Source organism: Pelophylax lessonae, assembly GCF_965119305.1.
Source record: "Pelophylax lessonae genome assembly, chromosome: 3".
NCBI classification, from domain to species: Eukaryota; Metazoa; Chordata; class Amphibia; order Anura; family Ranidae; genus Pelophylax; species Pelophylax lessonae.
This window is the reverse complement of record NC_138770.1, coordinates 235,310,485-235,324,005: the sequence shown is the minus strand read 5'-3', so window position 1 is coordinate 235,324,005 and position 13,521 is coordinate 235,310,485. Positions and strand designations below refer to the sequence as shown.

Here is a 13,521-nt window from a genome sequence, read left to right as displayed (position 1 = left end):
TTCATGACAGTACTTCAGTGTGCACAGGGAGCATTCCTGACATTGCCCCCCCCACCCTTAAGGGCAACCTCCGGGTGCCCAATAGGTTTCTCTTTTGTGGGTGACTGCGAAAGAAAACCTGGATAAGTTCCATAGCGTGGACATTTCGTTCAGGCTCCCAAGAGTTTTCTTCTGGACCATAACCCTTCCATTTGACAAGGTACTGTAACAGGTTTCCTCTTTTCCGGCAGTCCACAATAGCTTCTACTTCATATTCCACATCTCCATCAACGATTACAGGTTCGGGTGGCTCTGAACTCCTACCAGGGAAGGTATTGGGAACTGCAGGCTTTAACAAGGAGACGTGAAATACTGGGTGAATGCGGAGTGAATTGGGTAAAGATAATTCATAGGAAACTTCATTAAGTTTCCTCTTGACTGGAAAGGGTCCAATAAACCTGGGAGCCAATTTCTTAGATGGACAGGCTAAATGGAGGTAAGTTGTAGACAACCAAACCTGGTCACCTGGTTGAAGAATCAATTCTCCCCTTCTTCTTCTATCAAAGATCTTCTTAGATGCCGTTTGTGCCTTAAGTATTGCTTCTTCCAGTAATTTGCTGTTGCGAGCAAAGAAATCAATAGTGTCCTGTACTGCGGGGACTCCAGAGTCAGAGAGGATATCGGGTAAGAAGGATGGATGGAAGCCGTAGTTTGAGAAGAATGGAGATTGTCCAGTAACGGAATGTTTAGCATTATTATAGGCAAACTCGGCAAATGGCAGCAAGGCCACCCAATCGTCTTGAACAAAGGTGGTAAAACACCGAATGTACTGTTCCAAAGTCTGGTTGGTCCTCTCGGTCTGCCCATTAGTCTGTGGATGGTAAGCAGAAGACAAGGATAAATCAATTTTCAACAGACTGCATAATGCTTTCCAGAAGCGGGAGGTGAACTGCACCCCTCTGTCAGAGACAATATTTGCAGGTACCCCGTGAAGTCTAACAATCTCTTTTATGAAGACTTCTGCAGTTTCTTTGGCGGAGGGAGTACCCCTGAGGGGCAAAAAATGGGCCATTTTAGACAATCAGTCCACAACAACAAAAATGGCAGAGCATCCCTTAGAAGGAGGAAGTTCCACAATAAAATCCATGGCGATCATCCTCCACGGTCTGTCAGGAACTGGAAGTGGTCTAAGGAAGCCCCATGACTTACTTCGGGAACACACAGCACAGGAAGACACGTAGTCCCTACAACTTTTTTCCAGGTCGGGCCACCAGAATGTACGCTGCAGCAAGTCAAGGGTCTCACGGACTCCAAAGTGACCTGCCAAGGGATGGTCATGACAAGAACCCAGGACCGACATTCGGATATCTTCTGGAACGAAGATCTTGTCCCCAAACCTTAGCAAACCGTCCTTAGGTACCAGAGAAATTTCAGGAAGACAGGGAATACTCACAGAAGCCTGTTTAATATGAGCCATCAGATTAGTTAACGGAAGAAGAAAGTTACCTTGAGACAGGATGGTGTCAGGTACAGGAATTTTCTTCGGGTCATCGGACATGCGGGAGAGTGCGTCCGGTTTGGCTCTCTTGGAACCAGATCGGTAAGTAATATGAAAGGCGAACCTCGAAAAGAACAGAGCCCACCATGCCTGGCGTGGTCTCAACCATTTGGCAGATCTCAAGTATTCAAGGTTCTTGTGGTCGGTGAAGATAAGGATGGGATGTGTTGCCCCTTCAAGTAAATATCGCCACTCCTCGAGTGCCGCCTTGATGGCCAAAAGTTCACGATCGCCCACATCATAGTTTCTCTCCGCTGGAGAGAGTTTGCGGGAAAAGAAGGCTACAGGGTGTACCAAGTCTTTAACTCCCTGTCTTTGGGAGATAACAGCCCCTACAGCCACTTCTGAGGCATCCACCTCAAGGAGGTAAGGTAAGGTGGGATCAGGGTGTCTTAGGATAGGAGCAGTAGTAAACAGCTTTTTCAGGACTGAGAAGGAGTTCTGGGCTTCAGGGGACCAATGGAAGCAAATGTTCTGCTTGGTAAGCTGTGTGATAGGGGAGATGATGGTAGAGAACCCCTTAATGAATCTCCTGTAGAAATTTGCAAATCCCACAAAGCGCTGCACCCCTTTTTTCTCAGATGGAGCCGGCCAATCCAGGATAGCTGAAACTTTTTGAGGATCCATTCTAACTCCTTCGGTGGATATGATCAGGCCCAAGAACTGGATGCTTTTCTGTTCAAATTCACATTTCTCGGCCTTAGCATAGAGTCCATGTTGGCGGAGGCGGCCGAGAACGTTCCTGACGTGCTCCCGATGCTGGTCCAGAGACGCAGAAAAGATTAAAATATCGTCTAAATAGACAATTACGAAGGTTTCAAGCCAGTCTCTGAAGATGTCGTTTAAAAAATGCTGGAATGTAGCTGGGGCGTTGCAAAGGCCAAAGGGCATCACCAGGTACTCGAAATGCCCAAACCTGGTACGGAATGCCATTTTCCACTCGTCCCCTTCACGGATACGAACCAAATTGTAGGCCCCACGTAAGTCTAATTTGGTAAACAAGACAGCAGACCTTAATCTCTGAAAGAGTTCTGGAACCAAGGGGAGAGGATAGCGTTTTTTAACCGTGACTTTATTCAACTCTCGGTAATCAACACAAGGTCGGAGAGAATGATCTTTTTTTTCTACAAAAAAGATTCCTGCTCCAGCTGGTGAAGTAGATGGGCGGGTGAAACCCTTCTTTAAGCTCTCGTCCACGTATTCCTTAAGAACCTCCAACTCCCATTCGGATAATGGGTAGATACGACCAAACGGAATCTCGGCCCCTGGAAGCAGCTCTATAGGGCAGTCATAAGGATGATGAGGGGGAAGGGTCTCAGCCCCGCGTTTGCTGAAACGTCCAGATAATTATGATAAGCCTCAGGCACAACAGAGCAGAAATCTGGATCAGATTCTAGGCACAGCAAGGCTCTGGAGGAGCTGAGAGAGTCAGGCAGGCAGGAATTCAAGCAGTAGGTAGATGGGAACTTGATGACTCCAGAGGTCCAGTCGATTTGGGGGTTGTGTGCCTTCAACCAAGGTAACCCCAAGATGACTGGAAACAAGGGGGACGCGATAGCATCTAGGCTTATTAGTTCCTTATGGTCACAAGAGGAGATCATGAGGAGAGGAGGAGTCTCCTGGGTCACAGGTCCGGAACTGATGTGGGAACCATCAGCCAGGAAGATGGTAAGTCCTTGGGTCTTGGGTTGAAGTGGAATACCCCATTGAACAGCGAATGACAGGTCAATAAAGCAACTACATGCTCCGGAGTCAACAATCGCGGTTACTGGTATGGTACCTCCTGGGAGCTGAAACAACACAGGGAAGGCTAGGTGAGAAGTACTGGAAGTGGATGCTGGACCACTGGATGGGGAGATGGAAAGGCACTTACGTAGCTTCGCAGGGCAGAAGCGCACGTAGTGACCGGCTTCTCCACAGTTCTGTCGCCGGCGGTGCCTTTCTTCAGTAGACAGGGCAGGTCTCCTAACGCCAAGCTGCATTGGTTCTGGGACATCCGTGGTGAAGTTAGCAGGAGCAGAGCTGGTAGGAAACGGATTAAAGGAAGGGACGTGTACCGGGGCCTCACACCGCGGCATCATCCAGGCCGGACGAGGCTGCTGGGTGGAACGTTCTGCACGGCGTTCCCGGAGCCGGCGGTCTATCTGGATAGCCAGATTTATTAGAGTCTCTAGGGTATCAGGAACCCCAACCCGGGCTAGCTCGTCCTTCAGCCCTTCAGACAGACCTAAACGGAACTGATGCCGTAATGCAGCGTCATTCCACTGGGTGTCAGAACTCCAACGCCTAAAGTCTGTTACACAGTCTTCCACAGCTCTTTGACCCTGCTGAAGCACGTGCAGAGCAGCCTCAGCGGTGGAGGTTCGCTGAGAGTCATCATACAGCTGGGCCATGGCACTAAAGAAAGATAATAAGGACTCCAGATGAGGACTGTGCTCTTCAATAAGCCGATGAGCCCAAGACTGTGGTTCATCCAGGAGCAGGGAGATGACAAAGCCCACTTTGGTAGCCTCCAAGGAAAAAGTCTGAGGTTGCAGAGAGAAATATAATTCACATGCGTTGCGAAACGCCCTGAACTTGCCTCGGTCCCCTGAGAACTTTTCGGGTGTAGGGACCCGGGGTTCGGATGGCAACATCACTACCGTGGGACTTGTAGTAGGTTCTGCTGGTACTGAGGAAGAAGAAGGGGGGGGGGGTTCCCAGGTGCAGAACGCATCTGTTCCTCCAGATGCATGTAGCCCTCCTGAAGGGTCTTCACGGCTTGAGATAAAGTTGTGAGATGCTGGCGGATCTCATCCAATGGTGAGGCCCCTCTTGCAGGCTGCGACATGGCTGTCTGATACTGTCAGGACTCTGGAGGTGAGCCTGACGTGCAGAGGGTAGCCTCTAGCTCACCGAGGGATGGAGCACAGACGAGTCACCTAGGCAGTAGACGCAGGCCTACCCCGAGGTGAGGAATCTAAGTGCCAACCGGTCTTCACCAGAGCCTCAGATGGTGAGGATGGATTTTGCTGCATGTATAACACCAGGTCGCGGTCCTCGGGGTTCCCCTGCCAGGAGGTGAACAGGTCCAGGTCTGGTGGCAGATAAACAGACAAGGATAAGACAAAGAGTGCTCACAAACAAGCCGAGGTCAGGGCGGGCAGCAGACAAGCGAGGTGAGGGACAAGCCAGGAGGTCAAACAGGAATCAAACTGGATACAACAGGTTTCAGGTTCAGGAGCACAGGAGAAGCTTCAGATCAGACAGCAAAGACACTGTGCTGCTGAGGTGCTTAAATAAGGCAGCCTGTTGTCAATTAATGAGATTAGCCTGAGCTAGGTTAACCCTTAGGTTGCAGATTGATGACAGTACTTCAGTGTGCACAGGGAGCGTTCCTGACAGATAGTGTTATCTACTGCTTGTATAGTATAACAAAATTATACAGCAAAGCTGCACATATACTGTGTGTGTGTGTGTGTGTGTGTGTGTGTGTGTTCGTGTATATATATATATATAAATATAGATATCTATATATATATTTAGATAGATAGATAGATAGATAGATAGATAGATAGATAGATAGATAGATAGATAGATAGATAGATAGATAGATAGATAGATAGATAGATAGATAGATAGATAGATAGATAGATAGATAAACAGCCATATAACAGTGTATATTTGCTGTATAACAGTGTAGATTTGCTGTCCCCTCAAAATAACTCAACACACAGCCGTTAATGTCTAAACCGCTGGCATTAAAAGTGAATATACCCCTAAGTGAAAGTGTCCAAATTGGGTCCAATTAGCCATTTTCCCTCCCCGGTGTCATGTGACTCGTTAGTGTTACAAGGCCTCAGGTGTGTTAAATTTGGTGTTATCGCTCTCACTCTCTCATACTGGTCACTGGAAGTTCAACATTGCACCTCATGGCAAAGAACACTCTGAGGATCTGGAAAAAATAATTATTGCTCTACATTAGGATGGCCTAGGCTATAAGAAGATTGTCAAGACCCTGAAACTGAGCTGCAGCACGGTGGCCAAGACTATAAAGCAGTTTAACAGGACAGGTTCCACTCAGAACAGGCCTCGCCATGGTCGACCAAAGAAGTTGAGTGCACGTGCTCGGCATCATATCCAGAGGTTGTCTTTGGGAAATAGACAACTGAGTGCTGTTAATTGAGGGAACCATGAATGCCAACATGTACCGTGACATACTGAAGCAGAGCATGATCCCCTTTCTTCGGAGACTGGGCTGCAGGGCAGTATTCCAACATAATTAATGACCACAAACACACTTCCAAGACGAACACTGCCTTGGTAAAGAAGCTGAGGGTAAAGGTGATGAACTGGCCAAGCATGTCTCCAGACCTAAACCCTATTGAGCATCTGTGGTGCATCCTCAAATGGAAGGTGGAGAAGCGCAAGGTCTTTAACATCCACCAGCTCTGTGATGTCATCATGGAGGAGTGGAAGAGGACTCCAGTGGCAACCTGTGAAGCTCTGGTTAACTCCATGCCCAAGAGGGTTAAGGCAGTGGTGGAAAATAATGGTGGCCACACAAAATATTGACACTTTGGGCCCAATTTGGACATTTTTTGCTAGGGGTGTACTCGCTTTTGTTGCCAGTGGTTTAGACAATAATGGCTGTGTTGAGAAATTTGAGGGGACAGCAAATTTACACTGTTATACAAGCAGTACACTTTTTACTTTACATTGAAGCAAAGTATAACTTTATTAGTGTTGTCGCATGAAAAGATATAATAAAATATTTACATAAATGTGAGGGGTGTATTCACTTTTGTAAGATACTGTCTATATATATATATATATATATATATATATATATATATATATATATATATACACACTGCTCAAAAAAATTGAAGGAATACTTTTTTAAAACACATCAGATCTCAATGGGAAAAAGTATCATGCCGGATATCCATACTGATATACACTGGGTAATGTGTTAGGAGTGAAAGGATGCCACATCATTTGATGGAAATTAAAATTATCAACCTACAGAGGGCTGAATTCAAAGACAGCCCGAAAATCAAAGTGGAAAAATGATGCAGCAGGCTAGTCCATTTTGCTGAAATTTCATTGCACTCAACTCAAAATGGCATACTCCTAATGAGACGATGGATGGTGTCTTGGGGTATTTCCTCCCATCACTGAGCTGCTGAACAGACTGAGGTACAACCTGGCAGCGTCAGATGGACTGAAACAGAATGTCCCAGAGGTGTTCTATTGGATTTAGGCGAGGTGAGCATGGGGTCCATTTATTGGTAACAATTCCTTCATCCTCCAGGAACTGGCTGCATACTCTCGCCACATGAGGCCAGGCATTTCGTGCACCAGGAGGAACCCAGGACCCACTAAGCCAGCGTAGGGTCTGACAATGAGTCCAAGCATTTCATATATAATGGCAGTCAGGGTGGCATTGTCTAGCCTGTAGAGGTCTGTGCATCACCCCCATACCATTACTGACCCACCTCTAAACTGGTTATGCTGAACGATATTACAGGCAGCACAACGTTCTCCACGAATTCTCCAGCATCTTTCACGTTTGTCACATGTGCTCAGGGTGAACCTGCTCTCATCTGTGAAAAGCACAGGGCACCAGTGGCGGACCTGCCAATTCTGGTGTTCAATGGCAAATACTACTTGAGATCCATGGTGTTGGGCAGCGAGCACAGGGCACACTAGAGGATGTCGAGTCCTCAGGCCACCCTCATGAAGCCTGTTTCTGATTATTTGGTCAGGAAGGATAGGGAAAATAAATGTCAGTGCCTCCAAATTGGGCCCAAAGTGTCTCAATATTTTGTGTGGCCACCACTATTTTCCAGCACTGCCTTAACCCTCCTGGACATGGAGTTCACCAGAGTTTCACAGGTTGCCACTGGTGTTCTTTTCCACTCCTCCGCGACAACATCACGGAGCTGTTGGATGTTAGAGACCTTGCACTCCTCCACCTTCCATTTGAGGATGCCCCACAGATGCTCAATAGGGTTTAGGTCTGGAGACATGCTTGGCCAGTCCATCACTTTACCCTCAGCTTCTTTAGCAAGGCAGTGGCCACCTTGGAGGTGTGTTTGGGGTTGTTATCATGTTGGAATACTGCCCTGCGGCCCAGCCTCCAAAGGGAGGGGATCATGCTCTGCTTCAGTATGTCACAGTACATGTTGGCATTCATGCTTCCCTCAATGAACTGTAGCTCCCCAGTGCTGGCAGCATTCATGCAGCCCCAGACCATGAAACTCCCACCACTATGCTTGACTGTAGGCAAGACACACTTGTATTTGTACTCCTCACCTGGTTGTCACCACACCATCTGAACCAAATGAGTTTATCTTGGTCTCATCAGACCACAAAACATGGTTTCCATGTCCTTTGTCTGCTTGTCTTCAGCAAACTGTTTGCAGGCTTTCTTGTGCATCATCTTTAGAAGAGGCTTCTTCTGGGACGACAGCCATGCAGACCATATTGATGCAGTGTGGGGCATATGGTCTGAGCATTGACAGGCTCATTCCCCACTCCTTCAACCTCTGCAGCAATGCTGGCAGCACTTATACATCTATTTCCCTGTATGTAGCCACTGTATGGTCTTGGCCACCGTGCCTCAGCTCAGTTTCAGGGTCTTGGCAATCTTCTTATAGCCTAGGCCAGTGGTTCTCAATTCCGGTCCTCGGGACCCACTAACAGGCCAGATTTTAAGTATTACCTTGGGGGATGCAGACTAGAATACTGCAATCACTGAGCAGCAAATTAGATCACCTGTGATGTAATTTAGTTATCTTGCAAACCTAGCCTGTTGGTGGGTCCCGAGGACCGGAGTTGGGAACCACTGGCCTAGGCCAGTGTTTCTCAACTACGGTCCTCAGGGCACACTAACAGGCCAGGTTTGCAAGAAAGCTGAAATGCCTCACAGGTGATATCATTTGCTGCTCAGTAATTGCAGTATTCTAGTCTGCATCTCCCCAAAGTAATACTTAAAATCTGGCCTGTTAGTGTGCCCTGAGGACAGGAGTTGAGAAACACTGGCCTAGGCCATCTTTATGTAGAGCAACAATATTTTTTTCAGATCCTCAGAGAGTTCTTTGATATGAGGTGCCATGTTGAACTTCCAGTGACCAGTAAGAGAGAGTTAGAGCAATAACACCAAATTTAACACACCTGCTCCCCATTCACACCTGAGACCTTGTAACACTAACGAGTCACATGACACCGGGAGGGGAAAATGGCTAATTGGGCCTAATTTGGACATTTTTTTTACTTAGGGATGTACTCACTTTTGTTGCCAGCGGTTTAGACATTATTGGCTGTGTGTTGAGTTATTTTGAGGGGACAGCAAATTTTCACTGTTATACAAGCTTTATACTCACTACTTTACATTGTAGCAAAGTGTAATTTCTTCATTGTTGTCACATAAAAAGATATACCGTATATACTCGAGTATAAGCCGAGTTTTTCAGCACATTTTTTTGTGCTGAAAACGTCCCCCTCGGCTTATACTCGAGTCAACAAAAAAAAAAAAGTTCCCGGCCGTTCCGACGTGTTTAAGATTTTAAAATGGCGCCACCCGGCGTATACATGTCACCGCGCATGCGCCGCCCCCGCTTGGGACAGGCCGGGAATAGCCGAACGTATACCAGCTTTCCCGAACGGCGGAGGCGCGTGCGCAATGACATGTCGGTGCCGGGCGGCGCCATTTTTAAAATGAAGGCGCCTCTGGAACAGGTAAGTGAAACACAGCCGCACTAGTATGCCCGCAACCCCGCATCCTCTTGTACCATGCTTGCCACCCTGCATTCTCCTGTACCATGCCTGCCACCCTGCATTCTCCTGTACCATGCCTGCCACCCTGCATTCTCCTGTACTATGCCAGCCACCCTGCATTCTCCTGTACTATGCCTGCCACCCTGCATTCTCCGGTACCATGCCTGCCATCCTGCATTATCCTGTACCATGCCAGCCACCCTGCATTCTCCTGTACCATGCCAGCCACCCTACATTCTCCTGTACCATGCCAGCCACTCTGCATTCTCCTGTACCATGCCTGCCACCCTGCATTCTCCTGTACCATGCCAGCCACCCTGCATTCTCCTATACCATGCCTGCCACCCTGCATTCTCCTGTACCATTCCAGCCACCCTGCATTCTCCTGTACCATGCCTGCCACCCTGCATTCTCCTGTACCATTCCAGCCACCCTGCATTCTCCTGTACCATGCCCTCTCACCTCTGCATTCTCACCCTAGGCTTATACGCGAGTCAATCATTTTTCCCATCTTTTTGTGGTAAAAGAAGGGGCCTCGGCTTATACTCGGGTCGGCTTATACTCGAGTATATACGGTAATACAATATTTCCAAAAATGTGAGGGGTGTAATCTCTTTTGTGAGATACTGTGTATATTTATATATATATATATATATATATATATATATATATATATATATATACACACATACATACACAATACTACAAAAAACACAATATATTATAGGTGTTTACAGTTAGATATAATATTATTTCCTTTGTTTATATTTAGGGTTCACCATGATTTAGACCACACAACAGCCCACCTCTTGCATTTTTCACTGGGAAATTATGCAGTCAGACAGGTGAGCAGAATAAATCTCAAACTTTTTTCTTTTCCTTTTTTTCATTTTAGGCTTCATGCACTCTGGACGTTTTTTCTCCTAGATGCCTTTCCTCCTGGCAGAAAAATAAAAAAAAAACACTTGTAGATGCATGTAATGCATTTAAGCGCCTTAAGCAGTTGAGCAATAAATGAATTGGCCAGAATAATAATTTATTCTGGCTGCTGAAATTAAATAACGCTCAAGCACTAAACATTCTTTGCATAAACACGCTTAGCATAAACATGTATTTCAATGTAGTAGCACACCTTTAAACGCTTTAAACTTCAAGCATTCCTGCCTCTAAAGTCCTGTAAATGACCATGTGTGCATGGACACATAGGCTAAAATGCAGGGATGTTTGGAGGCAGATAGAAAAATGGCAGATGCCCCTAAGAGCAGCATCAAAAAATTCCCAGTGTGCATGATGCCTTAAAGAAGAACTCCAGGTTTTTCATAGAATTTACATAGCTTGTTTGGACCAAGCTGGCCCAAACAAACTATGTCCCTTATGAACCTGTGAGGCCTCTAGATGTGTGGTAAATACTGTATGTAGCTGCGGATACATATAGCATACCTCACTGTGTTCTGGGTGCAATCCGAGACTTTCTGTCTCATACCCAGAACACAGAGGAGTCTTCCGCAGTGGTGCTCAGCCATTCAGAGGGAGCGATGTATTCTATCAATGACTATAAAGGTGTGACATCATCAGTCCACCTGTCTGACTCAGCCAATCATTGTTAGAATACATTGCTCCCTCTGAATGGCTGAGCGCCACTGCTGTAGACTCTTCTGTGTTATGGGTATGAGGCAGCTAGTCTTCACTCGCACCTGGAACATAGTGCAGTATGCTGTATGTAGCACCAACCACATACAGTTTATACAGCACATCCAGCGGCCTCACATGTTAGTGAGGGACAAAGTTAGTTTGGGCCAACTATGTAAATTGTGTCAAGACCTGGATTTCTTCTTTAATAGTCTAGGGAAGACATGAGGTGGATTTACACTAGTTTCTTTCAGAAGCAAAAAAGATGGGACTTTAATTGAGGTCAATTGGACATAAAAATATTCTTTATTCAATGACATGAATGATATGATATAAAAAAACACTGCAGCATAAATACATACAGAGATAACGCACACAGTAAATACAGCAATACATAATGAATACAAAATAAATAAAAAAATCTCTAGGACCAAAAAATGGATCACTCAAGAATATAATGGATATAGTATGACATAAATGCTCTGTGTTCTCACAATCTTTAAATATATCACAGTTAGATGAAACATATGAGTAATTGTAGGCTCGACGCGTTGCATGGACCTCCGTCCATTCATCAGGAGCTTGAATGTTTGTCTAAAAATGAGAATATGGGTTATATTGATGTACTAGTGTAGAATATGGACTATAATGGGGGATATAATGGCATGGACACTACCTTAAGCAGTGTCATAGATCCAAGAGCAGTCCAGTCTGAGAAAAAGAGACCGAAGCCGATCCAGGGAGTGCCTGACCCGGGGCTGAGGCATGGATCACAACCAACACACAGGGACAACAGGGAGGAGAGGACCAAAGACAGAGTAAAAATTAATAAAAAGGCTCCAAGGATGTCACTCCAAGAAGTGATGGTAAAGGCACATTGGGAGATAAAGCAGTCTGAAAAAAAAAAAAAATATATATATATAAATTAAATAAATATATAGAATAAATATACTGAGAAAAACAATCTCAAAATACCTATAAATAATAAAGTGTATAAGGTCAGACAAATGAGCCCAGAGAAAGTGCCTATAAGTAACCACCTAGAATCATATACAGTATCCAAAGGGAGTAATAAAGTGCATATAGTCAGAGCAATAACCCAGAGAAAAGTGTCTATGAGTATAACACCGAGAGTGATATATACAAGGAAAGTGATAAAGTGCATATTGGGGATAGCCACCAAGAATCATATATCCAACAGAAGTAATAAAGTGCATATAGTCAAAGCAATATACCAGAGAAAGTATCTGAGTAAATCACCAAAGGTGAAATATACAAAAAAAAAAAGTGATAAAGTGCATATTGGGAATGCATGTGGAGCCCAGAATGGATTGGAGGAGAAAAAGGGTGGACGTGAAGTGGGAAAACAATGAATATAAATAAAGAAAGACAGCCCCTGAAAGGGGGTGCCAGAGAAAGAGTGCTATAAGCAGAGTGAGGATCGGTGCGCAACGAGGGTGACTAAAGTAAGACATACACTATTGTATTCAATATAGCATATGATCAGTGATAAGATTGGACTATAAAGTAGAATATTGTCAGAAATACCAGAAAGTGAGGAGTCCCAGTAGAAGTGATCATAGGTCCATCCAAAACATGTGTCCGAGGTGTAGGGGTGATACCACGCCAGCGCCATGCTGGCATCAGTATAAATAGGCGGCTAGTGTACCTCACCACATCTGGTCAAACAGACCGGACATTGGTAGGAACAGACCACCCCTGACGTCACAGGAGGATGGAAGAGTTGCCCTGGTAACATGACGCCTCACGGCCTAAGCATGGCGCCGATGGGGGGGCATGATACCCCGCCCCCAGCCCAGATGCGGGAGCAGAGACAGGCACAGGGGGGAGGTAGTCGGCTGCCCATCGCAGCCCTGGACAGGTAGCCTGCAACAGCTCAAATCCAACAGATTCAGACTGGATAATGAAAAGCTCAAAAAATATGTTTTATAGATGTCATTTGTAAATTATGAAAAAAAGCTGGTTGTAAAAAGTATAAAATATATGGAAAATATATATTAATCAGAAATAATTAATAAACTGTGGCAAACCAAAAGCGGGTGTCTTCCACCCCAATGTGTACAAGGAAGTAGTATATGTGATTTGCAACAAATGTCCAGTTGCCTCCATCCCTTTGTATATATGTAGAAGCAAAAAAGATTTATGGGACTTTAATTGAGGTCAATTGGACATTAAAATATTCTTTATTCAATGACATGAATGATATGATATAAAAAACACTATAGCATAAATACATACAGAGATAACACACACAGTAAATACAGCAATACATAATGAATCCAAAATAAATAACTGCTTAAGGTAGTGTCCATTCCATTATATCTCCCATTATAGTCCATTTTCTACACTAGTACATCAATATAACCCATATTCTCATTTTTAGACAAACATTCAAGCTCCTGATGAATGGACAGAGGTCCATGAAATGCGTTGAGCCTACAATTACTCATATGTTTCATCTAACTGTGATATATTTAAAGATTGTGAGCACACAGAGCATTTATGTCATACTATATCCATTATATTCTTGAGTGATCCATTTTTTGGTCCTAGAATTTTTTTTTATTTAT

At 45.1% G+C, this 13,521-nt stretch overlaps 1 protein-coding gene across 1 annotated transcript in view; it reads left to right on the top strand.

The window, feature by feature from the left end:
* MINDY4B (MINDY family member 4B) overlaps window positions 1-13,521 on the top strand; it is a 115,997-nt gene that overhangs the window by 84,892 nt on the left and 17,584 nt on the right. Inside the window, exon 10 of the mRNA XM_082251521.1 lies at window positions 10,074-10,146. Within this exon, the coding sequence (XP_082107647.1) occupies window positions 10,074-10,146 (73 nt within the window). The remainder of the gene's footprint in view (window positions 1-10,073; window positions 10,147-13,521) is intronic.